At 67.3% G+C, this 26,727-nt stretch overlaps 1 protein-coding gene across 1 annotated transcript in view; it reads left to right on the top strand.

Moving 5' to 3' along the window:
• LOC140404557 (polyamine-transporting ATPase 13A3-like) overlaps positions 1 to 26,727 on the top strand; it is a 121,079-nt gene that overhangs the window by 29,073 nt on the left and 65,279 nt on the right. The window contains exons 6-8 of the mRNA XM_072493161.1: positions 15,881 to 15,961; positions 16,046 to 16,115; positions 20,137 to 20,271. Coding sequence (XP_072349262.1) covers positions 15,881 to 15,961; positions 16,046 to 16,115; positions 20,137 to 20,271 — 286 coding nt within the window. The remainder of the gene's footprint in view (positions 1 to 15,880; positions 15,962 to 16,045; positions 16,116 to 20,136; positions 20,272 to 26,727) is intronic.

Here is a 26,727-nt window from a genome sequence, read left to right as displayed (position 1 = left end):
TCTGCCCGTCGAGCGCGGAGAATCGCCGGCGGGCACTCTGCCCGTCGAGCGCGGAGAATCGCCGGCGGGCACTCTGCCCGTCGAGCGCGGATAATCGCCGGCGGGCACTCTGCCCATCGAGCGCGGAGAATCGCCGGCGGGCACTCTGCCCGTCGAGCGCGGAGAATCGCCGGGGGGGCACTCTGCCCATCGAGCGTGCAGAATCGCCGGCGGGCACTCTGCCCATCGAGCGCGGAGAATCGCCGGCGGGCACTCTGCCCGTCGAGCGCGGAGAATCGCCGGCGGGCACTCTGCCCGTCGAGCGCGGAGAATCGCCGGCGGGCACTCTGCCCGTCGAGCGCGGAGAATCGCCGGCGGGCACTCTGCCCGTCGAGCGCGGAGAATCGCCGGCGGGCACTCTGCCCGTCGAGCGCGGAGAATCGCCGGCGGGCACTCTGCCCATCGAGCGCGGAGAATCGCCGGCGGGCACTCTGCCCGTCGAGCGCGCAGAATCGCCGGCGGGCACTCTGCCCGTCGAGCGCGGAGAATCGCCGGCAGGCACTCTGCCCATCGAGCGCGGAGAATCGCCGGCGGGCACTCTGCCCATCGAGCGCGGAGAATCGCCGGCGGGCACTCTGCCCGTCGAGCGCGCAGAATCGCCGGCGGGCACTCTGCCCATCGAGCGTGGAGAATCGCCGGCAGGCACTCTGCCCGTCGAGCGCGGAGAATCGCCGGCGGGCACTCTGCCCATCGAGCGCGGAGAATCGCCGGCGGGCACTCTGCCCGTCGAGCGCGGAGAATCGCCGGCGGGCACTCTGCCCATCGAGCGCGGAGAATCGCCGGCGGGCACTCTGCCCATCGAGCGCGGAGAATCGCCGGCGGGCACTCTGCCCATCGAGCGCGGAGAATCGCCGGCGGGCACTCTGCCCATCGAGCGCGCAGAATCGCCGGCGGGCACTCTGTCCATCGAGCGCGGAGAATCGCCGGCGGGCACTCTGCCCGTCGAGCGCGCAGAATCGCCGGCGGGCACTCTGCCCATCGAGCGCGCAGAATCGCCGGCGGGCACTCTGCCCGTCGAGCGCGGAGAATCGCCGGCGGGCACTCTGTCCATCGAGCGCGGAGAATCCCCGGCGGGCACTCTGCCCATCGAGCGCGGAGAATCGCCGGCGGGCACTCTGCCCGTCGAGCGCGGAGAATCGCCGGCGGGCACTCTGCCCATCGAGCGCGGAGAATCGCCGGCGGGCACTCTGCCCATCGAGCGCGGAGAATCGCCGGCGGGCACTCTGCCCATCGAGCGCGGAGAATCGCCGGCGGGCACTCTGCCCATCGAGCGCGCAGAATCGCCGGCGGGCACTCTGCCCGTCGAGCGCGGAGAATCGCCGGCGGGCACTCTGCCCATCGAGCGCGCAGAATCGCCGGCGGGCACTCTGCCCATCGAGCGCGGAGAATCGCCGGCGGGCACTCTGCCCATCGAGCGTGGAGAATCGCCGGCGGGCACTCTGCCCATCGAGCGCGGAGAATCGCCGGGGGGGCGCTCTGCCCGTCGAGCGCGGAGAATCGCCGGCAGGCACTCTGCCCGTCGAGCGCGGAGAATCGCCGGCGGGCACTCTGCCCATCGAGCGCGGAGAATCGCCGGCGGGCACTCTGCCCATCGAGCGCGGAGAATCGCCGGCGGGCACTCTGCCCGTCGAGCGCGGAGAATCGCCGGCGGGCACTCTGCCCATCGAGCGCGCAGAATCGCCGGCGGGCACTCTGCCCGTCGAGCGCGGAGAATCGCCGGCGGGCACTCTGCCCATCGAGCGCGGAGAATCGCCGGCGGGCACTCTGCCCATCGAGCGCGGAGAATCGCCGGCGGGCACTCTGCCCGTCGAGCGCGGAGAATCGCCGGCAGGCACTCTGCCCGTCGAGCGCGGAGAATCGCCGGCGGGCACTCTGCCCGTCGAGCGCGGAGAATCGCCGGCGGGCACTCTGCCCGTCGAGCGCGCAGAATCGCCGGCGGGCACTCTGCCCGTCGAGCGCGGAGAATCGCCGGCGGGCACTCTGCCCATCGAGCGCGGAGAATCGCCGGCGGGCACTCTGCCCATCGAGCGCGGAGAATCGCCGGCGGGCACTCTGCCCGTCGAGCGCGGAGAATCGCCGGCGGGCACTCTGCCCATCGAGCGCGCAGAATCGCCGGCGGGCACTCTGCCCGTCGAGCGCGGAGAATCGCCGGCGGGCACTCTGCCCATCGAGCGCGGAGAATCGCCGGCGGGCACTCTGCCCATCGAGCGCGGAGAATCGCCGGCGGTCACTCTGCCCATCGAGCGCGGAGAATCGCCGGCGGGCACTCTGCCCATCGAGCGCGGAGAATCGCCGGCGGGCACTCTGCCCATCGAGCGCGGAGAATCGCCGGCGGGCACTCTGCCCGTCGAGCGCGGAGAATCTCCGGCGGGCACTCTGCCCGTCAAGCGCGGAGAATCGCCGGCGGGCACTCTGCCCGTCGAGCGCGGAGAATCGCCGGCGGGCACTCTGCCCGTCGAGCGCGGAGAATCGCCGGCGGGCACTCTGCCCATCGAGCGCGGAGAATCGCCGGCGGGCACTCTGCCCATCGAGCGCGGAGAATCGCCGGCGGGCACTCTGCCCATCGAGCGCGGAGAATCGCCGGCGGGCACTCTGCCCATCGAGCGCGGAGAATCGCCGGCGGGCACTCTGCCCATCGAGCGCGGAGAATCGCCGGCGGGCACTCTGCCCATCGAGCGCGGAGAATCGCCGGCGGGCACTCTGCCCGTCGAGCGCGGAGAATCGCCGGCGGGCACTCTGCCCATCGAGCGCGCAGAATCGCCGGCGGGCACTCTGCCCATCGAGCGCGGAGAATCGCCGGCGGGCACTCTGCCCGTCGAGCGCGGAGAATCGCCGGCGGGCACTCTGCCCATCGAGCGCGCAGAATCGCCGGCGGGCACTCTGCCCGTCGAGCGCGGAGAATCGCCGGCGGGCACTCTGCCCATCGAGCGCGCAGAATCGCCGGCGGGCACTCTGCCCATCGAGCGCGGAGAATCGCCGGCGGGCACTCTGCCCATCGAGCGTGGAGAATCGCCGGCGGGCACTCTGCCCATCGAGCGCGGAGAATCGCCGGGGGGGCGCTCTGCCCGTCGAGCGCGGAGAATCGCCGGCAGGCACTCTGCCCGTCGAGCGCGGAGAATCGCCGGCGGGCACTCTGCCCATCGAGCGCGGAGAATCGCCGGCGGGCACTCTGCCCATCGAGCGCGGAGAATCGCCGGCGGGCACTCTGCCCGTCGAGCGCGGAGAATCGCCGGCGGGCACTCTGCCCATCGAGCGCGCAGAATCGCCGGCGGGCACTCTGCCCATCGAGCGCGGAGAATCGCCGGCGGGCACTCTGCCCGTCGAGCGCGGAGAATCGCCGGCGGGCACTCTGCCCATCGAGCGCGGAGAATCGCCGGCGGGCACTCTGCCCATCGAGCGCGGAGAATCGCCGGCGGGCACTCTGCCCGTCGAGCGCGGAGAATCGCCGGCAGGCACTCTGCCCGTCGAGCGCGGAGAATCGCCGGCGGGCACTCTGCCCGTCGAGCGCGGAGAATCGCCGGCGGGCACTCTGCCCGTCGAGCGCGCAGAATCGCCGGCGGGCACTCTGCCCGTCGAGCGCGGAGAATCGCCGGCGGGCACTCTGCCCATCGAGCGCGGAGAATCGCCGGCGGGCACTCTGCCCATCGAGCGCGGAGAATCGCCGGCGGGCACTCTGCCCGTCGAGCGCGGAGAATCGCCGGCGGGCACTCTGCCCATCGAGCGCGCAGAATCGCCGGCGGGCACTCTGCCCGTCGAGCGCGGAGAATCGCCGGCGGGCACTCTGCCCATCGAGCGCGGAGAATCGCCGGCGGGCACTCTGCCCATCGAGCGCGGAGAATCGCCGGCGGTCACTCTGCCCATCGAGCGCGGAGAATCGCCGGCGGGCACTCTGCCCATCGAGCGCGGAGAATCGCCGGCGGGCACTCTGCCCATCGAGCGCGGAGAATCGCCGGCGGGCACTCTGCCCGTCGAGCGCGGAGAATCTCCGGCGGGCACTCTGCCCGTCAAGCGCGGAGAATCGCCGGCGGGCACTCTGCCCGTCGAGCGCGGAGAATCGCCGGCGGGCACTCTGCCCGTCGAGCGCGGAGAATCGCCGGCGGGCACTCTGCCCATCGAGCGCGGAGAATCGCCGGCGGGCACTCTGCCCATCGAGCGCGGAGAATCGCCGGCGGGCACTCTGCCCATCGAGCGCGGAGAATCGCCGGCGGGCACTCTGCCCATCGAGCGCGGAGAATCGCCGGCGGGCACTCTGCCCATCGAGCGCGGAGAATCGCCGGCGGGCACTCTGCCCATCGAGCGCGGAGAATCGCCGGCGGGCACTCTGCCCGTCGAGCGCGGAGAATCGCCGGCGGGCACTCTGCCCATCGAGCGCGCAGAATCGCCGGCGGGCACTCTGCCCATCGAGCGCGGAGAATCGCCGGCGGGCACTCTGCCCATCGAGCGCGGAGAATCGCCGGCGGGCACTCTGCCCATCGAGCGCGGAGAATCGCCGGCGGGCACTCTGCCCATCGAGCGCGGAGAATCGCCGGCGGGCACTCTGCCCATCGAGCGCGGAGAATCGCCGGCGGGCACTCTGCCCGTCGAGCGCGGAGAATCGCCGGCGGGCACTCTGCCCGTCGGGCGCGGAGAATCGCCGGCGGGCACTCTGCCCATCGAGCGCGCAGAATCCCCGGCGGGCACTCTGCCCATCGAGCGCGGAGAATCGCCGGCGGGCACTCTGCCCGTCGAGCGCGGAGAATCGCCGGGGGGGCGCTCTGCCCGTCGAGCGCGGAGAATCGCCGGCGGGCACTCTGCCCGTCGAGCGCGGAGAATCGCCGGCGGGCACTCTGCCCGTCGAGCGCGGAGAATCGCCGGCGGGCACTCTGCCCATCGAGCGCGCAGAATCGCCGGCGGTCACTCTGCCCATCGAGCGCGGAGAATCGCCGGCGGGAACTCTGCCCATCGAGCGCGGAGAATCGCCGGCGGGCACTCTGCCCATCGAGCGCGGAGAATCGCCGGCGGGCACTCTGCCCGTCGAGCGCGGAGAATCGCCGGCGGGCACTCTGCCCGTCGAGCGCGGAGAATCGCCGGGGGGGCGCTCTGCCCGTCGAGCGTGGAGAATCGCCGGCGGGCACTCTGCCCGTCGAGCGCGGAGAATCACCGGCGGGCACTCTGCCCGTCGAGCGCGGAGAATCGCCGGCGGGCACTCTGCCCGTCGAGCGCGGAGAATCGCCGGCGGGCACTCTGCCCGTCGAGCGCGGAGAATCGCCGGCGGGCACTCTGCCCGTCGAGCGCGGAGAATCGCCGGCGGGCACTCTGCCCGTCGAGCGCGGAGAATCGCCGGCGGGCACTCTGCCCATCGAGCGCGGAGAATCGCCGGCGGGCACTCTGCCCGTCGAGCGCGCAGAATCGCCGGCGGGCACTCTGCCCGTCGAGCGCGGAGAATCGCCGGCAGGCACTCTGCCCATCGAGCGCGGAGAATCGCCGGCGGGCACTCTGCCCATCGAGCGCGGAGAATCGCCGGCGGGCACTCTGCCCGTCGAGCGCGCAGAATCGCCGGCGGGCACTCTGCCCATCGAGCGTGGAGAATCGCCGGCAGGCACTCTGCCCGTCGAGCGCGGAGAATCGCCGGCGGGCACTCTGCCCATCGAGCGCGGAGAATCGCCGGCGGGCACTCTGCCCGTCGAGCGCGGAGAATCGCCGGCGGGCACTCTGCCCATCGAGCGCGGAGAATCGCCGGCGGGCACTCTGCCCATCGAGCGCGGAGAATCGCCGGCGGGCACTCTGCCCATCGAGCGCGGAGAATCGCCGGCGGGCACTCTGCCCATCGAGCGCGCAGAATCGCCGGCGGGCACTCTGTCCATCGAGCGCGGAGAATCGCCGGCGGGCACTCTGCCCGTCGAGCGCGCAGAATCGCCGGCGGGCACTCTGCCCATCGAGCGCGCAGAATCGCCGGCGGGCACTCTGCCCGTCGAGCGCGGAGAATCGCCGGCGGGCACTCTGTCCATCGAGCGCGGAGAATCCCCGGCGGGCACTCTGCCCATCGAGCGCGGAGAATCGCCGGCGGGCACTCTGCCCGTCGAGCGCGGAGAATCGCCGGCGGGCACTCTGCCCATCGAGCGCGGAGAATCGCCGGCGGGCACTCTGCCCATCGAGCGCGGAGAATCGCCGGCGGGCACTCTGCCCATCGAGCGCGGAGAATCGCCGGCGGGCACTCTGCCCATCGAGCGCGCAGAATCGCCGGCGGGCACTCTGCCCGTCGAGCGCGGAGAATCGCCGGCGGGCACTCTGCCCATCGAGCGCGCAGAATCGCCGGCGGGCACTCTGCCCATCGAGCGCGGAGAATCGCCGGCGGGCACTCTGCCCATCGAGCGTGGAGAATCGCCGGCGGGCACTCTGCCCATCGAGCGCGGAGAATCGCCGGGGGGGCGCTCTGCCCGTCGAGCGCGGAGAATCGCCGGCAGGCACTCTGCCCGTCGAGCGCGGAGAATCGCCGGCGGGCACTCTGCCCATCGAGCGCGGAGAATCGCCGGCGGGCACTCTGCCCATCGAGCGCGGAGAATCGCCGGCGGGCACTCTGCCCGTCGAGCGCGGAGAATCGCCGGCGGGCACTCTGCCCATCGAGCGCGCAGAATCGCCGGCGGGCACTCTGCCCATCGAGCGCGGAGAATCGCCGGCGGGCACTCTGCCCGTCGAGCGCGGAGAATCGCCGGCGGGCACTCTGCCCATCGAGCGCGGAGAATCGCCGGCGGGCACTCTGCCCATCGAGCGCGGAGAATCGCCGGCGGGCACTCTGCCCGTCGAGCGCGGAGAATCGCCGGCAGGCACTCTGCCCGTCGAGCGCGGAGAATCGCCGGCGGGCACTCTGCCCGTCGAGCGCGGAGAATCGCCGGCGGGCACTCTGCCCGTCGAGCGCGGAGAATCGCCGGCGGGCACTCTGCCCATCGAGCGCGGAGAATCGCCGGCGGGCACTCTGCCCGTCGAGCGCGCAGAATCGCCGGCGGGCACTCTGCCCGTCGAGCGCGGAGAATCGCCGGCAGGCACTCTGCCCATCGAGCGCGGAGAATCGCCGGCGGGCACTCTGCCCATCGAGCGCGGAGAATCGCCGGCGGGCACTCTGCCCGTCGAGCGCGCAGAATCGCCGGCGGGCACTCTGCCCATCGAGCGTGGAGAATCGCCGGCAGGCACTCTGCCCGTCGAGCGCGGAGAATCGCCGGCGGGCACTCTGCCCATCGAGCGCGGAGAATCGCCGGCGGGCACTCTGCCCGTCGAGCGCGGAGAATCGCCGGCGGGCACTCTGCCCATCGAGCGCGGAGAATCGCCGGCGGGCACTCTGCCCATCGAGCGCGGAGAATCGCCGGCGGGCACTCTGCCCATCGAGCGCGGAGAATCGCCGGCGGGCACTCTGCCCATCGAGCGCGCAGAATCGCCGGCGGGCACTCTGTCCATCGAGCGCGGAGAATCGCCGGCGGGCACTCTGCCCGTCGAGCGCGCAGAATCGCCGGCGGGCACTCTGCCCATCGAGCGTGGAGAATCGCCGGCAGGCACTCTGCCCGTCGAGCGCGGAGAATCGCCGGCAGGCACTCTGCCCGTCGAGCGCGGAGAATCGCCGGCGGGCACTCTGCCCATCGAGCGCGGAGAATCGCCGGCGGGCACTCTGCCCGTCGAGCGCGGAGAATCGCCGGCGGGCACTCTGCCCATCGAGCGCGCAGAATCCCCGGCGGGCACTCTGCCCGTCGAGCGTGGAGAATCGCCGGCGGGCACTCTGCCCGTCGAGCGCGGAGAATCGCCGGCGGGCACTCTGCCCGTCGAGCGCGGAGAATCGCCGGCGGGCACTCTGCCCATCGAGCGCGCAGAATTGCCGGCGGGCACTCTGCCCGTCGAGTGCGGAGAATCGCCGGCGGGCACTCTGCCCATCGAGCGCGCAGAATCCCCGGCGGGCACTCTGCCCATCGAGCGCGGAGAATCGCCGGCGGGCACTCTGCCCGTCGAGTGCGGAGAATCGCCGGCGGGCACTCTGCCCATCGAGCGCGGAGAATCGCCGGCGGGCACTCTGCCCGTCGGGCGCGGAGAATCGCCGGCAGGCACTCTGCCCATCGAGCGCGCAGAATCCCCGGTGGGCACTCTGCCCATCGAGTGCGGAGAATCGCCGGCGGGCACTCTGCCCATCGAGCGCGCAGAATCGCCGGCGGGCACTCTGCCCATCTAGCGCGGAGAATCGCCGGCGGGCACTCTGCCCGTCGAGCGCGGAGAATCGCCGGCGGGCACTCTGCCCATCGAGCGCGGAGAATCGCCGGCGGGCACTTGGCCCATCGAGCGCGGAGAATCGCCGGGGGGGCACTCTGCCCATCGAGCGCGGAGAATCGCCGGCGGGCACTCTGCCCGTCGAGTGCGGAGAATCGCCGGCGGGCACTCTGCCCGTCGAGCGCGGAGAATCGCTGGCGGGCACTCTGCCCGTCGAGCGCGGAGAATCGCCGGCGGGCACTCTGCCCGTCGAGCGCGGAGAATCGCCGGCGGGCACTCTGCCCGTCGAGCGCGGAGAATCGCCGGCGGGCACTCTGCCCATCGAGCGCGGAGAATCGCCGGCGGGCACTCTGCCCATCGAGCGCGGAGAATCGCCGGCGGGCACTCTGCCCGTCGAGCGCGGAGAATCGCCGGCGGGCACTCTGCCCGTCGAGCGCGGAGAATCGCCGGCGGGCACTCTGCCCATCGAGCGCGGAGAATCGCCAGCGGGCACTCTGCCCATCGAGCGCGGAGAATCGCCGGCGGGCACTCTGCCCATCGAGCGCGGAGAATCGCCGGCGGGCACTCTGCCCATCGAGCGCGGAGAATCGCCGGCGGGCACTCTGCCCATCGAGCGCGGAGAATCGCCGGCGGTCACTCTGCCCATCGAGCGCGGAGAATCGCCGGCGGGCACTCTGCCCATCGAGCGCGGAGAATCGCCGGCGGGCACTCTGCCCATCGAGCGCACAGAATCGCCGGCGGGCACTCTGCCCATCGAGCGCGGAGAATCGCCGGCGGGCACTCTGCCCATCGAGCGCGGAGAATCGCCGGCGGGCACTCTGCCCGTCGAGCGCGTAGAATCGCCGGCGGGCACTCTGCCCATCGAGCGCGGAGAATCGCCGGCGGGCACTCTGCCCGTCGAGCGCGGAGAATCGCCGGCGGGCACTCTGCCCGTCGAGCGCGGAGAATCGCCGGCGAGCACTCTGCCCGTCGAGCGCGGAGAATCGCCGGCGGGCACTCTGCCCGTCGAGCGCGGAGAATCGCCGGCGGGCACTCTGCCCGTCGAGCGTGGAGAATCGCCGGCGGGCACTCTGCCCGTCGAGCGCGGAGAATCGCCGGCGGGCACTCTGCCCGTCGAGCGCGGAGAATCGCCGGCGGGCACTCTGCCCGTCGAGCGCGCAGAATCGCCGGCGGGCACTCTGCCCGTCGAGCGCGGAGAATCGCCGGCGGGCACTCTGCCCGTCGAGCGCGGAGAATCCCCGGCGGGCACTCTGCCCGTCGAGCGCGGAGAATCGCCGGCGGGCACTCTGCCCGTCGAGCGCGGAGAATCGCCGGCGGGCACTCTCCCCGTCGAGCGCGGAGAATCGCCGGCGGGCACTCTGCCCATCGAGCGCGGAGAATCGCCGGTGGGCACTCTGCCCATCGAGCGCGGAGAATCGCCGGCGGGCACTCTGCCCGTCGAGTGCGGAGAATCGCCGGCGGGCACTCTGCCCGTCGAGCGCGGAGAATCGCTGGCGGGCACTCTGCCCGTCGAGCGCGGAGAATCGCCGGCGGGCACTCTGCCCGTCGAGCGCGGAGAATCGCCGGCGGGCACTCTGCCCATCGAGCGCGGAGAATCGCCGGCGGGCACTCTGCCCGTCGAGCGCGGAGAATCGCCGGCGGGCACTCTGCCCGTCGAGCGCGGAGAATCGCCGGTGGGCACTCTGCCCATCGAGCGCGGAGAATCGCCGGCGGGCACTCTGCCCATCGAGCGCGGAGAATCGCCGGCGGGCACTCTGCCCGTCGAGCGCGGAGAATCGCCGGCGGGCACTCTGCCCATCGAGCGCGGAGAATCGCCGGCGGGCACTCTGCCCATCGAGCGCGGAGAATCGCCGGCGGTCACTCTGCCCATCGAGCGCGGAGAATCGCCGGCGGGCACTCTGCCCATCGAGCGCACAGAATCGCCGGCGGGCACTCTGCCCATCGAGCGCGGAGAATCGCCGGCGGGCACTCTGCCCATCGAGCGCGGAGAATCGCCGGCGGGCACTCTGCCCGTCGAGCGCGGAGAATCGCCGGCGGGCACTCTGCCCATCGAGCGCGGAGAATCGCCGGCGGGCACTCTGCCCATCGAGCGCGGAGAATCGCCGGCGGGCACTCTGCCCGTCGAGCGCGGAGAATCGCCGGCGAGCACTCTGCCCGTCGAGCGCGGAGAATCGCCGGCGGGCACTCTGCCCATCGAGCGCGGAGAATCGCCGGCGGGCACTCTGCCCGTCGAGCGCGGAGAATCGCCGGCGGGCACTCTGCCCGTCGAGCGCGGAGAATCGCCGGCGGGCACTCTGCCCGTCGAGCGCGGAGAATCGCCGGCGGGCACTCTGCCCGTCGAGCGCGCAGAATCGCCGGCGGGCACTCTGCCCATCGAGCGCGGAGAATCGCCGGCGGGCACTCTGCCCGTCGAGCGCGGAGAATCCCCGGCGGGCACTCTGCCCGTCGAGCGCGGAGAATCGCCGGCGGGCACTCTGCCCGTCGAGCGCGGAGAATCGCCGGCGGGCACTCTCCCCATCGAGCGCGGAGAATCGCCGGCGGGCACTCTGCCCATCGAGCGCGGAGAATCGCCGGTGGGCACTCTGCCCATCGAGCGCGGAGAATCGCCGGCGGGCACTCTGCCCATCGAGCGCGGAGAATCGCCGGCGGGCACTCTGCCCGTCGAGCGCGCAGAATCGCCGGCGGGCACTCTGCCCATCGAGCGCGGAGAATCGCCGGCGGGCACTCTGCCCGTCGAGCGCGGAGAATCGCCGGCGGGCACTCTGCCCATCGAGCGCGGAGAATCGCCGGCGGGCACTCTGCCCATCGAGCGCGGAGAATCGCCGGCGGGCACTCTGCCCGTCGAGCGCGGAGAATCGCCGGCAGGCACTCTGCCCATCGAGCGCGGAGAATCGCCGGCGGGCACTCTGCCCGTCGAGCGCGGAGAATCGCCGGCGGGCACTCTGCCCGTCGAGCGCGCAGAATCGCCGGCGGGCACTCTGCCCGTCGAGCGCGGAGAATCGCCAGCGGGCACTCTGCCCATCGAGCGCGGAGAATCGCCGGCGGGCACTCTGCCCATCGAGCGCGGAGAATCGCCGGCGGGCACTCTGCCCATCGAGCGCGGAGAATCACCGGCGGGCACTCTGCCCATCGAGCGCGGAGAATCGCCGGGGGGGCGCTCTGCCCGTCGAGCGCGGAGAATCGCCGGCGGGCACTCTGCCCATCGAGCGCGGAGAATCGCCGGCGGGCACTCTGCCCGTCGAGCGCGGAGAATCGCCGGCGGGCACTCTGCCCATCGAGCGCGGAGAATCGCCGGCGGGCACTCTGCCCATCGAGCGCGCAGAATCGCCGGCGGGCACTCTGCCCATCGAGCGCGGAGAATCGCCGGCGGGCACTCTGCCCATCGAGCGCGCAGAATCCCCGGCGGGCACTCTGCCCGTCGAGCGCGGAGAATCGCCGGCGGGCACTCTGCCCGTCGAGCGCGGAGAATCGCCGGCGGGCACTCTGCCCGTCGAGCGCGGAGAATCGCCGGCGGGCACTCTGCCCATCGAGCGCGCAGAATCGCCGGCGGGCACTCTGCCCATCGAGCGCGGAGAATCGCCGGCGGGCACTCAGCCCGTCGAGCGAGGAGAATCGCCGGCGGGCACTCTGCCCGTCGAGCGCGGAGAATCGCCGGCGGGCACTCTGCCCATCGAGCGCGGAGAATCGCCGGCGGGCACTCTGCCCATCGAGCGCGGAGAATCGCCGGCGGGCACTCTGCCCGTCGAGCGCGGAGAATCGCCGGCGGGCACTCTGCCCGTCGAGCGCGGAGAATCGCCGGCGGGCACTCTGCCCGTCGAGCGCGGAGAATCGCCGGCGGGCACTCTGCCCGTCGAGCGCGGAGAATCGCCGGCGGGCACTCTGCCCGTCGAGCGCGGAGAATCGCCGGCGGGCACTCTGCCCGTCGAGCGCGGAGAATCGAATCGCCGGCGGGCACTCTGCCCATCGAGCGCGCAGAATCGCCGGCGGGCACTCTGCCCGTCGAGCGCGGAGAATCGCCGGCGGGCACTCTGCCCATCGAGCGCGGAGAATCGCCGGCGGGCACACTGCCCATCGAGCGCGGAGAATCCCCGGCGGGCACTCTGCCCGTCGAGCGCGCAGAATTGCCGGCGGGCACTCTGCCCATCGAGCGCGGAGAATCGCCGGCGGGCACTCTGCCCATCGAGCGCGCAGAATCCCCGGCGGGCACTCTGCCCATCGAGCGCGGAGAATCGCCGGCGGGCACTCTGCCCGTCGAGCGCGGAGAATCGCCGGCGGGCACTCTGCCCGTCGAGCGCGGAGAATCGCCGGCGGGCACTCTGCCCATCGAGCGCGCAGAATCCCCGGCGGGCACTCTGCCCATCGAGCGCGGAGAATCGCCGGCGGGCACTCTGCCCATCGAGCGCAGAGAATCGCCGGCAGGCACTCTGCCCATCGAGCGCGGAGAATCGCCGGGGGGCACTCTGCCCGTCGAGCGCGGAGAATCGCCGGCGGGCACTCTGCCCATCGAGCGCGGAGAATCGCCGGCGGGCACTCTGCCCATCGAGCGCGGAGAATCGCCGGCGGGCACTCTGCCCGTCGAGCGCGGAGAATCGCCGGCGGGCACTCTGCCCGTCGAGCGCGGAGAATCGCCAGCGGGCACTCTGCCCATCGAGCGCGGAGAATCGCCGGCGGGCACTCTGCCCATCGAGCGCGCAGAATCCCCGGCGGGCACTCTGCCCATCGAGCGCGCAGAATCGCCGCCGGGCACTCTGCCCGTCGAGCGCGGAGAATCGCCGGCGGGCACTCTGCCCGTCGAGCGCGGAGAATCGCCGGCGGGCACTCTGCCCGTCGAGCGCGGAGAATCGCCGGGGGGGCACTCTGCCCGTCGAGCGCGGAGAATCGCCGGCGGGCACTCTGCCCATCGAGCGCGGAGAATCGCCGGCGGGCACTCTGCCCGTCGAGCGCGGAGAATCGCCGGGGGGGCACTCTGCCCGTCGAGCGTGGAGAATCGCCGGCGGGCACTCTGCCCATCGAGCGCGGAGAATCGCCGGCGGGCACTCTGCCCGTCGAGTGCGGAGAATCGCCGGCGGGCACTCTGCCCATCGAGCGCGGAGAATCGCCGGCGGGCACTCTGCCCATCGAGCGCGGAGAATCGCCGGCGGGCACTCTGCCCGTCGAGCGCGGAGAATCGCCGGCGGGCACTCTGCCCGTCGAGCGCGGAGAATCGCCGGCGGGCACTCTGCCCATCGAGCGCGGAGAATCGCCGGCGGGCACTCTGCCCATCGAGCGCGGAGAATCGCCGGCGGGCACTCTGCCCGTCGAGCGCGGAGAATCGCCAGCGGGCACTCTGCCCATCGAGCGCGGAGAATCGCCGGCGGGCACTCTGCCCATCGAGCGCGCAGAATCCCCGGCGGGCACTCTGCCCATCGAGCGCGCAGAATCGCCGCCGGGCACTCTGCCCGTCGAGCGCGGAGAATCGCCGGCGGGCACTCTGCCCGTCGAGCGCGGAGAATCGCCGGCGGGCACTCTGCCCGTCGAGCGCGGAGAATCGCCGGGGGGGCACTCTGCCCGTCGAGCGCGGAGAATCGCCGGCGGGCACTCTGCCCTTCGAGCGGGGAGAATCGCCGGCGGGCACTCTGCCCGTCGAGCGCGGAGAATCGCCGGGGGGGCACTCTGCCCGTCGAGCGCGGAGAATCGCCGGCGGGCACTCTGCCCATCGAGCGCGGAGAATCGCCGGCGGGCACTCTGCCCGTCGAGTGCGGAGAATCGCCGGCGGGCACTCTGCCCGTCGAGCGCGGAGAATCGCCGGCGGGCACTCTGCCCGTCGAGTGCGGAGAATCGCCGGCGGGCACTCTGCCCATCGAGCGCGCAGAATCGCCGGCGGGCACTCTGCCCATCGAGCGCGGAGAATCGCCGGCGGGCACTCTGCCCATCGAGCGCGGAGAATCGCCGGCGGGCACTCTGCCCGTCGAGCGCGGAGAATCGCCGGCGGGCACTCTGCCCATCGAGCGCGCAGAATCGCCGGCGGGCACTCTGCCCGTCGAGCGCGGAGAATCGCCGGCGGGCACTCTGCCCATCGAGCGCGCAGAATCGCCGGCGGGCACTCTGCCCGTCGAGCGCGGAGAATCGCCGGCGGACACTCTGCCCGTCGAGCGCGCAGAATCGCCGGCGGGCACTCTGCCCGTCGAGCGCGGAGAATCCCCGGCGGGCACTCTGCCCGTCGAGCGCGGAGAATCGCCGGGGGGGCACTCTGCCCGTCGAGCGCGGAGAATCGCCGGCGGGCACTCTGCCCGTCGAGCGCGGAGAATCGCCGGGGGGGCACTCTGCCCGTCGAGCGCGGAGAATCGCCGGCGGGCACTCTGCCCGTCGAGCGCTGAGAATCGCTGGCGGGCACTCTGCCCGTCGAGCGCGGAGAATCGCCGGCGGGCACTCTGCCCATCGAGCGCGGAGAATCGCCGGCGGGCACTCTGCCCATCGAGCGCGGAGAATCGCCGCGGGGGGGCGGGGGGCCTGTGCCAACGGCCCCCGACCGGCGCCGCATCGATCGCGCGCGGGCGAATGGCGGGATTCTCTGGTCGCCGGAGAATCGCGTGCCGGCGTGGGGGCCTATTTTGGGTAGTTCTCCGCCCCCGCGCCGTGAAGGGTGGAGGGTCGGAGAATCCCGCCCCCACACTTTGGAACGGAGACTGGAGACGGTGCCGAGTCCAGATTCTATGTCCGAGGACTTTTCAATGTCGACAGTGACGGACACTGAAATAACGACTCGGGAAGCACCATCTACAGAAAGGAATGAGGGCGCTCCCGAGGTCAGACGTAGGCGAGTTCAAGAACACTGAATTCTACCAAAAAGGAAAACACTGTCTTCTTGAATTGTATACATGTACAGAAATAATATATCCGGGAGCTGTTGTACAAATGGTAATTGTTGTCATTGCACTAATGAAGCAAAGAGGGAGGAGTGATATGTATCTGGGAATACATTATTGCTGGTTCTGCATCACGAGATCTGCAATGACATCAGAGCGTTTGTGTGTACTTTGAGCAGGTCACTATCTTTGATTGTCTTAGCAACACCCTTAATAAACCTCTCATCATGTTTTTACAAGAATCCAGAGTTTTGGCACCTCCCTCCCGTTTCTCTTTGCGGCAGCAAATAAATATAACAGATGTGGGCAGGTTAGACAGGATTCTGTGATTGGACAGTACTTGCTGAACAATCCTGAGTGCAAATTTTTTTTTTTTTTTTGAATGAAACAGGAGTTGGGCGATGGTTGCCTGCTGCGATCTCCATGTCCACACCTCGACCAATCAGAGCCGGCCAATCAGCTCTTCTCATGTGGTTTACATTGCTGCTGCCGTTGGAATTTGCGTCGGTCCTGATGGGTGCAAGATGAAAAACTTTGATAGTGCGTCTCTTTTTTTCAGGAATATTCCAGATTATTGTTCACAGTGCTCATATTCTCAAAGTGTCAGGAGGGGGTTAGAAACTCGCATTCTCCCCCCTGCCCCTCCACTCCAAGCTGCCCTCCGCTCCTTAATCCATTAGCCATGTCCCCCGTACATTGTGTTCCCAGTTTTCTGTGTGCTCCCCACCCCCACTCTCTGCTTCCCACTCATTCTGGGATTTTCTTCCTTACAGGGGTCTGGAACAGAACGTCTCCTGCTCGGATCTCCACAAGAAATACCTCGACGGATTGGTTTACCAGGAATCTCAAAACAGGTTGGGGGGAAAATAAGATACAAATTCCTCCCGCCCACTGCCTCTCAGGTTGTTGCTGACCCTGTTCTCAATCATTTCTCTCAGAAAACTGATCTATGGACCAAATATCATCGCAGTCCAAGTTCCACCCTATTGGAAACTCCTGGGGAAAGAGGTGGGTGAACTCGGAGTGTTTGTCTACCAGATCCCAGCCAGGCATCTAACTCCAGTAGAGCTGCAGATCTCCACACACACTGACTCTCACTGGGGTACGGGTCCCACACACACCGACTCTCACTGGGGTACGGGTCCCACACACACCGACTCTCACTGGGGTACGGGTCCCACACACACTGAATCTCACTGGGGTACGGGTCCCACACACACTGACTCTCACTGGGATACGGGTCCCACACACACTGACTCTCACTGGGGTACGGGTCCCACACACACTGACTCTCACTGGGGTACGGGATCCACACACACTGACTCTCACTGGGGTACGGGTCCCACACACACACTGACTCTCACTGGGGTACGGGGCCCACACACACTGACTCTCACTGGGGTACGGGTTCCACACACACTGACTCTCACTGGGGTACGAGTCCCACACACACTGACTCTCACTGGGGTACAGGTCCCACACACACTGACTCTCACTGGGGTACGGGTCCCACATACACTGACTCTCACTGGGGTACGGGTCCCACACACACACTGACTCTCACTGGGGTACGGGTCCCACACACACTGACTCTCACTGGGGTACGGGTCCCACACACTGACTCTCACTGGGGTACGAGTCCCACACACACTGACTCTCACTGGGGTACGGGTCCCACACACACTGACTCTCACTGGGGTACGGGTCCCACACACACTGACTCTCACTGGAGTATGGGTACCACACACACTGACTCTCACTGGGGTACGGGTTCCACACACACTGACTCTCACTGGGGTACGGGTCCCACACACACCGACTCTCACTGGGGTACGGGTCCCACACACACCGACTCTCACTGGGGTACGGGTCCCACACACACTGACTCTCACTGGGGTACGGGTCACACACACACTGACTCTCACTGGGGTACGGGTCCCACACACACTGACTCTCACTGGGGTATGGGGTTCCACACACACTGACTCTCACTGGGGTACGGGTCCCACACACACTGACTCTCACTGGGTTACGGGTCCCACACACCGACTCACACTGGGGTACGTGTCCCACACACACTGACTCTCACTGGGGTACGGGTCCCACACACACTGACTCTCACTGGGGTACGGGTCCCACACACACTGACTCTCACTGGGGTACGGGTCCCACACACACTGACTCTCACTGGGGTACGGGTCCCACACACACTGACTCTCACTGGGGTACGGGTCCCACACGCACTGACTCTCACTGGGGTACGGGTCCCACACACACGGACTCTCACTTTGGTACGGGTCCCACACACACTGACTCTCACTGGGGTATGGGGTTCCACACACACTGACTCTCACTGGGGTACGGGTCCCACACACACTGACTCTCACTGGAGTACGGGTCCCACACACACTGACTCTCACTGGGGTACGGGTCCCACACACACTGACTCTCACTGGGGTACGGGTCCCACACACACTGACTCTCACTGGGGTATGGGGTTCCACACACACTGACTCTCACTGGGGTACGGGTCCCACACACACTGACTCTCACTGGGGTACGGGTCCCACACGCACTGACTCTCACTGGGGTACGGGTCCCACACACACTGACTCTCACTGGGGTACGGGTCCCACACACACTGACTCTCACTGGGGTACGGGTCCCACACACACTGACTCTCACTGGGGTACGGGTCCCACACACACTGACTCTCACTGGGGTACGGGTCCCACACGCACTGACTCTCACTGGGGTATGGGGTTCCACACACACTGACTCTCACTGGGGTACGGGTCCCACACACGCTGTCTCTCACTGGGGTACGGGTTCCACACACACTGACTCTCACTGGGGTATGGGGTCCCACACACACTGACTCTCACTGGGGTACGGGTCCCACACACACTGACTCTCACTGGGGTACGGGTCCCACACACACTGACTCTCACTGGGGTACGGGTCCCACACACACGGACTCTCACTGGGGTACGGGTCCCACACACACTGACTCTCACTGGGGTAGGGGTCCCACACACACTGACTCTCACTGGGGTACGGGTCCCACACACACTGACTCTCACTGGGGTACGGGTCCCACACACACGGACTCTCACTGGGGTACGGGTCCCACACACACTGACTCTCCCTGGGGTACGGGTCCCACACACACTGACTCTCACTGGGGTACGGGTCCCACACGCACTGACTCTCACTGGGGTACGGGTCCCACACACACTGACTCTCACTGGGGTACGGGTCCCACACACACTGACTCTCACTGGGGTATTGGGTCCCACACACACTGACTCTCACTGGGGTACGGGTCCCACACACACTGACTCTCACTGGGGTACGGTCCCACACACACTGACTCTCACTGGGGTACGGGTCCCACACACACTGACTCTCACTGGGGTACGGGTCCCACACACTCTGACTCTCACTGGGGTACGGGTCCCACACACACTGACTCTCACAGGGGTACGGTCCCACACACACTGACTCTCACTGGGGTACGGGTCCCACACACACTGACTCTCACTGGGGTACGGGTCCCACACACTCTGACTCTCACTGGGGTACGGGTCCCACACACACTGACTCTCACTGGGGTACGGTCCCACACACACTGACTCTCACTGGGGTACGGGTCCCACACACACTGACTCTCACTGGGGTACGGGTCCCACACGCACTGACTCTCACTGGGGTACGGGTCCCACACACACTGACTCTCACTGGGGTACGGGTCCCACACACACTGACTCTCACTGGGGTACGGGTCCCACACACGCTGTCTCTCACTGGGGTACGGGTTCCACACACACTGACTCTCACTGGGGTATGGGGTCCCACACACACTGACTCTCACTGGGGTACGGGTCCCACACACACTGACTCTCACTGGGGTACGGGTCCCACACACACTGACTCTCACTGGGGTACGGGTCCCACACACACGGACTCTCACTGGGGTACGGGTCCCACACACACTGACTCTCACTGGGGTAGGGGTCCCACACACACTGACTCTCACTGGGGTACGGGTCCCACACACACTGACTCTCACTGGGGTACGGGTCCCACACACACGGACTCTCACTGGGGTACGGGTCCCACACACACTGACTCTCCCTGGGGTACGGGTCCCACACACACTGACTCTCACTGGGGTACGGGTCCCACACGCACTGACTCTCACTGGGGTACGGGTCCCACACACACTGACTCTCACTGGGGTACGGGTCCCACACACACTGACTCTCACTGGGGTACGGTCCCACACACACTGACTCTCACTGGGGTACGGGTCCCACACACACTGACTCTCACTGGGGTACGGGTCCCACACACTCTGACTCTCACTGGGGTACAGGTCCCACACACACTGACTCTCACTGGGGTACGGGTCCCACACACACTGACTCTCACTGGGGTACGGGTTCCACACACACTGACTCTCACTGGGGTACAGTTCCACACACACTGACTCTCACTGGGGTACGGGTCCCACACACACTGACTCTCACTGGGGTACGGGTCCCACACACACTGACTCTCAGTGGGGTACGGGTCCCACACACTCTGACTCTCACTGGGATACGGGTCCCACACACACTGACTCTCACTGGGGTACGGGTCCCACACACACTGACTCTCAGTGGGGTACGGGTCCCACACACTCTGACTCTCACTGGGATACGGGTCCCACACACACTGACTCTCACTGGGGTACAGTTCCACACACACTGACTCTCACTGGGGTACGGGTCCCACACACACTCACTCTGACTGGGGTACAGGTTCCACACACACTGACTCTCACTGGGGTACGGGTCCCACACACACTGACTCTCACTGGGGTACGGGCCCCACACACACTGATTCTCACTGGGTTACGGGTCCCACACACACTGACTCTCACTGGGGGAAGACCCCCCCACCCCCACCCTTCCTTCCCCCCTCTCTGGCCACCTTCGGAATAACGTCAAATGTTCTTTAACACCCGCCAACTTTCTATCCACAGATTTTGAATCCGTTCTACGCGTTCCAGGCATTCAGTGTCATCCTGTGGTTTGTGGAGGCCTATTACCCTTACGCAGTGGCTATCATCGTAATGAGCATCAGTTCCATCTCCTTGTCCCTGTATACAGCTCGCAAGGTAAGTGCTGCCTCCCAGAGGCCTGTGCCAGCCCAGCGAGGGCCGCTGGCACTTGCCCACGTCCTGAGCTGTCCCACGACCTTCAATCACCTTTCAACGAGGACTGGATTCCAACTGGTCGTCCTATTCGAGGAGCCGGTCTCGGGAATGCTGTCCATATTCCCCCCTCACCCCACGCAGGGCGGCACGGTGGCGCAGCGGTTAGCACTGCTGCCTGATGCCGCCAAGGTCCCGGGTTCGATCCCGGCTCTGGGTCACTGTCCGTGTGGAGTTTGCACATTCTCCCCGTGCCTGCGTGGGAGTCACCCCCACAAGCCAAAGATGTGCTGGGTAGGTGGGTTGGCCGCGCTAAATTGCCCCTTAATTGGAATTTTTAAAAAAAAAATTTAAATATTCCCCCCACACGGTGACGGGACGGGGGTCTGTGATTCCCCCACACGGTGATGGGACGGGGGTCTGTGATTCCCCCACACGGTGATGGGACGGGGGTCTGCGATTCCCCCACACAGTGACGGGACGGGGGTCTGTGATTCCCCCACACGGTGATGGGACGGGGGTCTGTGATTCCACCACACGGTGACGGGACGGGGGTCTGTGATTCCACCACACGGTGACGGGACGGGGGTCTGTGTCTGTAATTCCCCCACACGGTGATGGGACGGGGGTCTGTGATTCCACCACACGGTGACGGGACGGGGGTCTGTGTCTGTAATTCCCCCACACGGTGACGGGACGGGGGTCTGTGTCTGTGATTCCCCCACACGGTGACGGGACGGGGGTCTGTAATTCCCCCACACGGTGACGGGACGGGGACTGTGATTCCCCCACACGGTGACGGGACGGGGGTCTGTGATTACCCCACACGGTGATGGGACGGGGGTCTGTGATTCCACCACACGGTGACGGGACGGGGGTCTGTGTCTGTAATTCCCCCACACGGTGATGGGACGGGGGTCTGTGATTCCACCACACGGTGACGGGACGGGGGTCTGTGATTCCCCCACACGGTGATGGGACGGGGGTCTGTGATTACCCCACACGGTGACGGGACGGGGGTCTGTAATTCCCCCACACGGTGACGGGACGGGGACTGTGATTCCCCCACACGGTGACGGGACGGGGGTCTGTGATTCCCCCACACGGTGATGGGACGGGGGTCTGTGATTCCCCCACATGGTGATGAGATGGTGGTCTGAGTCTGTGATTCCCCCACATGGTGACGGGACGGGGGTCTGTGATTCCCCCACACGGTGATGGGACGGGGGTCTGTGTCTGTGATTCCCCCACACGGTGATGGGACGGGGGTCTGTGATTCCCCCACACGGTGACGGGACGGGGGTCTGTGATTCCCCCACACGGTGATGGGACGGGGGTCTGTGTTTCCCCCACACGGTGGTTGGACAGGGGTCTGTGATTCCCCCACACGGTGATGGGACGGTGTCTGTGATTCCCCCACACGGTGATGGGACGGGGGTCTGTGTCTGTGATTCCCCCACACGGTGATGGGACGGGGGTCTGTGATTCCCCCACACGGTGACGGGACGGGGGTCTGTGATTCCCCCACACGGTGATGGGACGGGGGTCTGTGTTTCCCCCACACGGTGGTTGGACAGGGGTCTGTGATTCCCCCACACGGTGATGGGACGGGGGTCTGTGATTCCCCCACACGGTGATGGGACGGGGGTCTGTGTCCGTGATTCCCCCACACGCTGACGGGGGTCTGTGATTCCCCCACACGGTGACGGGACGGGGGCCTGTGTCTGTGATTACCCAACACGGTGATGGGACGGGGGTCTGTGATTCCCCCACACGGTGATGGGACGGGTGTCTGTGTCTGTGATTCCCCCACACGGTGACGGGGGTCTCTGATTCCCCCACATGGTGACGGGACGGTGGTCTGTGTCTGTGATTCCCCACACAGTGATGGGACGGGGGTCTGTGATTCCCCCACACGGTGATGGGACGGGGGTCTGTGATTCCCCCACACGGTGACGGGACGGGGGTCTGTGATTCCCCCACACGGTGACAGGACGGGGGTCTGTGATTCCCCCAGACGGTGACGGGACGGGGGTCTGTGTCTGTGATTACCCCACACGGTGATGGGACGGGGGTCTGTGATTCCCCCACACGGTGACGGGACGGGGGTCTGTGATTCCCCCACACGGTGATGGGACGGGGGTCTGTGTCTGTGATTCCCCCACATGGTGATGGGAGGGGGGTCTGTGATTCTCCCACATGGTGACGGGACGGGGGTCTGTGTCTGTGATTCCCCCACACGATGACGGGACGGGGGTCTGTGATTCTCCCACATGGTGACGGGACGGGGGTCTGTGTCTGTGATTCCCCCACACGGTGATGGGACGGGGGTCTGTGTCTGTGATTCCCCCACACGGTGATGGGACGGGGGTCTGTGATTCCCCCACACGGTGATGGGACGGGGTTCTGTGATTCCCCCACACGGTGATGGGACGGGGGTCTGTGTCTGTGATTCCCCCACACGGTGATGGGACGGGGGTCTGTGATTCCCCCACACGGTGATGGGACGGGGTTCTGTGATTCCCCCACACGGTGATGGGACGGGGGTCTGTGTCTGTGATTCCCCCACACGGTGACGGGGGTCTGTGATTCCCCCACACGGTGACGGGACGGGGGTCTGTGATTCTCCCACACGGTGATGGGACGGGGGTCTGTGTCTGTGATTCCCCCACACGGTGACGGGGGTCTGTGATTCCCCCACACGGTGATGGGACGGTGGTCTGTGTCTGTGATTCCCCCACACGGTGATGGGACGGGGGTCTGTGATTCCCCCACACGGTGATGGGACGGGGGTCTGTGATTCCCCCACACGGCGATGGGACGGGGGTCTGTGATTCCCCCACACGGTGATGGGACGGGGGTCTGTGATTCCCCCAGACGGTGATGGGACGGGGGTCTGTGTCTGTGATTCCCCCACACGGTGACGGGACGGGGGTCTGTGTCTGTGATTCCCCCACACGGTGATGGGACGGGGGTCTGTGATTCCCCCACACGGTGATGGGACGGGGGTCTGTGATTCCCCCACACGGTGATGGGACGGGGGTCTGTGTCTGTGATTCCCCCACACGGTGATGGGACGGGGGTCTGTGTCTGTGATTCCCCCACACGATGACGGGACGGGGGTCTGTGTCTGTGATTCCCCCACACGGTGATGGGACGGGGTTCTGTGATTCCCCCACATGGTGACGGGGCGGGGGTCTGTGTCTGTGATTCCCCCACACGGTGATGGGACGGGGTTCTGTGATTCCCCCACACGGTGATGGGACGGGGGTCTGTGATTCCCCCACACGGTGATGGGACGGGGGTCTGTGATTCCCCCACACGGTGATGGGACGGGGGTCTGTGTCTGTGATTCCCCCACACGATGACGGGACGGGGGTCTGTGTCTGTGATTCCCCCACACGGTGATGGGACGGGGGTCTGTGATTCCCCCACACGGTGACGGGGCGGGGTTCTGTGATTCCCCCACACGGTGATGGGACGGGGTTCTGTGATTCCCCCACATGGTGACGGGGCGGGTATCTGTGTCTGTGATTCCCCCACACGGTGATGGGACGGGGTTCTGTGATTCCCCCACACGGTGATGGGACGGGGGTCTGTGATTCCCCCACACGGTGACGGGACGGGGGTCTGTGAATCCCCCACACGGTGACGGGACGGGGGTCTGTGATTCCCCCACACGGTGATGGGACGGGGGTCTGTGATTCCACCACACGGTGACGGGACGGGGGTCTGTGTCTGTGATTCCCCCACACGGTGATGGGACGGGGGACTGTGATTCCCCCACACGGTGACGGGACGGGGGTCTGAGTCTGTGATTCCCCCACATGGTGATGGGATGGGGGTCTGTGTCTGTGATTCCCCCACACGGTGATGGGACGAGGGTCTGTGATTCCCCCACACGGTGACGGGATGGGGTCTGTGATTCCCCCACACGGTGGTTGGACGGGGGTCTGTGATTCCCCCACACGGTGATGGGACGGGGGTCTGTGTTTCCCCCACACGGTGGTTGGACAGGGGTCTGTGATTCCCCCACACGGTGATGGGACGGGGGTCTGTGATTCCCCCACACGGTGATGGGACGGGGGTCTGTGTCTGTGATTCCCCCACACGGTGACGGGGGTCTGTGATTCCCCCACACGGTGACGGGACGGGGGTCTGTGTCTGTGATTACCCCACACGGTGATGGGACGGGGGTCTGTGATTCCCCCACACGGTGATGGGACGTGGGTCTGTGTCTGTGATTCCCCCACACGCTGACGGGGGTCTGTGATTCCCCCACACGGTGACGGGACGGGGGTCTGTGTCTGTGATTACCCCACACGGTGATGGGACGGGGGTCTGTGATTCCCCCACACGGTGATGGGACGGGGGTCTGTGTCTGTGATTCCCCCACACGGTGATGGGACGGGGGTCTGTGATTCCCCCACACGGTAACAGGACGGGGGTCTGTGATTCCCCCAGACGGTGACGGGACGGGGGTCTGTGTCTGTGATTCCCCCACACGATGACGGGACGGGGGTCTGTGTCTGTGATTCCCCCACACGGTGACGGGACGGGAGTCTGTGATTCCCCCACACGGTAATGGGACGGGTGTCTGTGATTCCCCCACACGGTGACGGGACGGGAGTCTGTGATTCCCCCACACGGTAATGGGACGGGTGTCTGTGATTCCCCCACACGGTGACGGGACGGGAGTCTGTGATTTCCCCACACGGTGATGGGACGGGGGTCTGTGATTCTCCCACACGGTGACGGGACGGGGGTCTGTGTCTGTGATTCTCCCACACGGTGACGGGACGGGGGTCTGTGTCTGTGATTCCCCCACACGGTGATGGGACGGGGGTCTGTGTCTGTGATTCCCCCACACGGTGATGGGACGGGGGTCTGTGATTCTCCCACACGGTGATGGGACGGGGTTCTGTGATTCCCCCACACGGTGATGGGACGGGGGTCTGTGTCTGTGATTCCCCCACACGGTGACGGGGGTCTGTGATTCCCCCACATGGTAACGGGACAGTGGTCTGTGTCTGTGATTCCCCACACGGTGATGGGACGGGGGTCTGTGATTCCCCCAGACGGTGATGGGACGGGGGTCTGTGTCTGTGATTCCCCCACACGATGACGGGACGGGGGTCTGTGTCTGTGATTCCCCCACACGGTGATGGGACGGGGGTCTGTGTCTGTGATTCCCCCACACGGTGATGGGACGGGGGTCTGTGTCTGTGATTCCCCCACCCGGCGACGGGACGGGGGTCTGTGATTCCCCCACACGGTGATGGGACGGGGGTCTGTGTCTGTGATTCCCCCACACGGTGATGGGACGGGGGTCTGTGATTCCCCCACACGGTGATGGGACGGGGGTCTGTGATTCCCCCACACGGTGATGGGACGGGGGTCTGTGATTCCCCCACACGGTGATGGGACGGGGGTCTGTGATTCCCCCAGACGGTGATGGGACGGGGGTCTGTGTCTGTGATTCCCCCACACGGTGACGGGACGGTGGTCTGTGTCTGTGATTCCCCCACACGGTGATGGGACGGGGGTCTGTGATTCCCCCACACGGTGATGGGACGGGGGTCTGTGATTCCCCCAGACGGTGATGGGACGGGGGTCTGTGTCTGTGATTCCCCCACACGATGACGGGACGGGGGTCTGTGATTCCCCCACACGGTGATGGGACGGGGGTCTGTGATTCCCCCACACGGTGATGGGACGGGGGTCTGTGTCTGTGATTCCCCCACACGGTGATGGGACGGGGTTCTGTGATTCCCCCACACGGTGATGGGACGGGGGTCTGTGATTCCCCCACACGGTGATGGGACGGGGGTCTGTGTCTGTGATTCCCCCACATGGTGACGGGACGGGGGTCAGTGTCTGTGATACCCCCACACGGTGATGGGACGGGGTTCTGTGATTCCCCCACATGGTGACGGGGCGGGGGTCTGTGTCTGTGATTCCCCCACACGGTGATGGGACGGGGGTCTGTGTCTGTGATTCCCCCACATGGTGACGGGACGGGGGTCAGTGTCTGTGATACCCCCACGCGGTGATGGGACGGGGGTCTGTGATTCTCCCACACGGTGATGGGACGGGGTTCTGTGTCTGTGATTCTCCCACACGGTGATGGGACGGGGGTCTGTGTCTGTGATTCCCCCACACGGTGATGGGACGGGGGTCTGTGATTCTCCCACACGGTGATGGGACGGGGTTCTGTGTCTGTGATTCTCCCACACGGTGATGGGACGGGGTGTCTGTGATTCCCCCACACGGTGACGGGACGGGGGTCTGTGAATCCCCCACACGGTGACGGGACGGGGGTCTGTGATTCCCCCACACGGTGATGGGACGGGGGTCTGTGATTCCACCACACGGTGACGGGACGGGGGTCTGTGTCTGTGATTCCCCCACACGGTGATG

The sequence above is a fragment of the Scyliorhinus torazame genome, chromosome 31, assembly GCF_047496885.1.
Source record: "Scyliorhinus torazame isolate Kashiwa2021f chromosome 31, sScyTor2.1, whole genome shotgun sequence".
NCBI lineage: Eukaryota > Metazoa > Chordata > Chondrichthyes > Carcharhiniformes > Scyliorhinidae > Scyliorhinus > Scyliorhinus torazame.
This window is presented reverse-complemented; position numbering and strand designations above follow the sequence as displayed.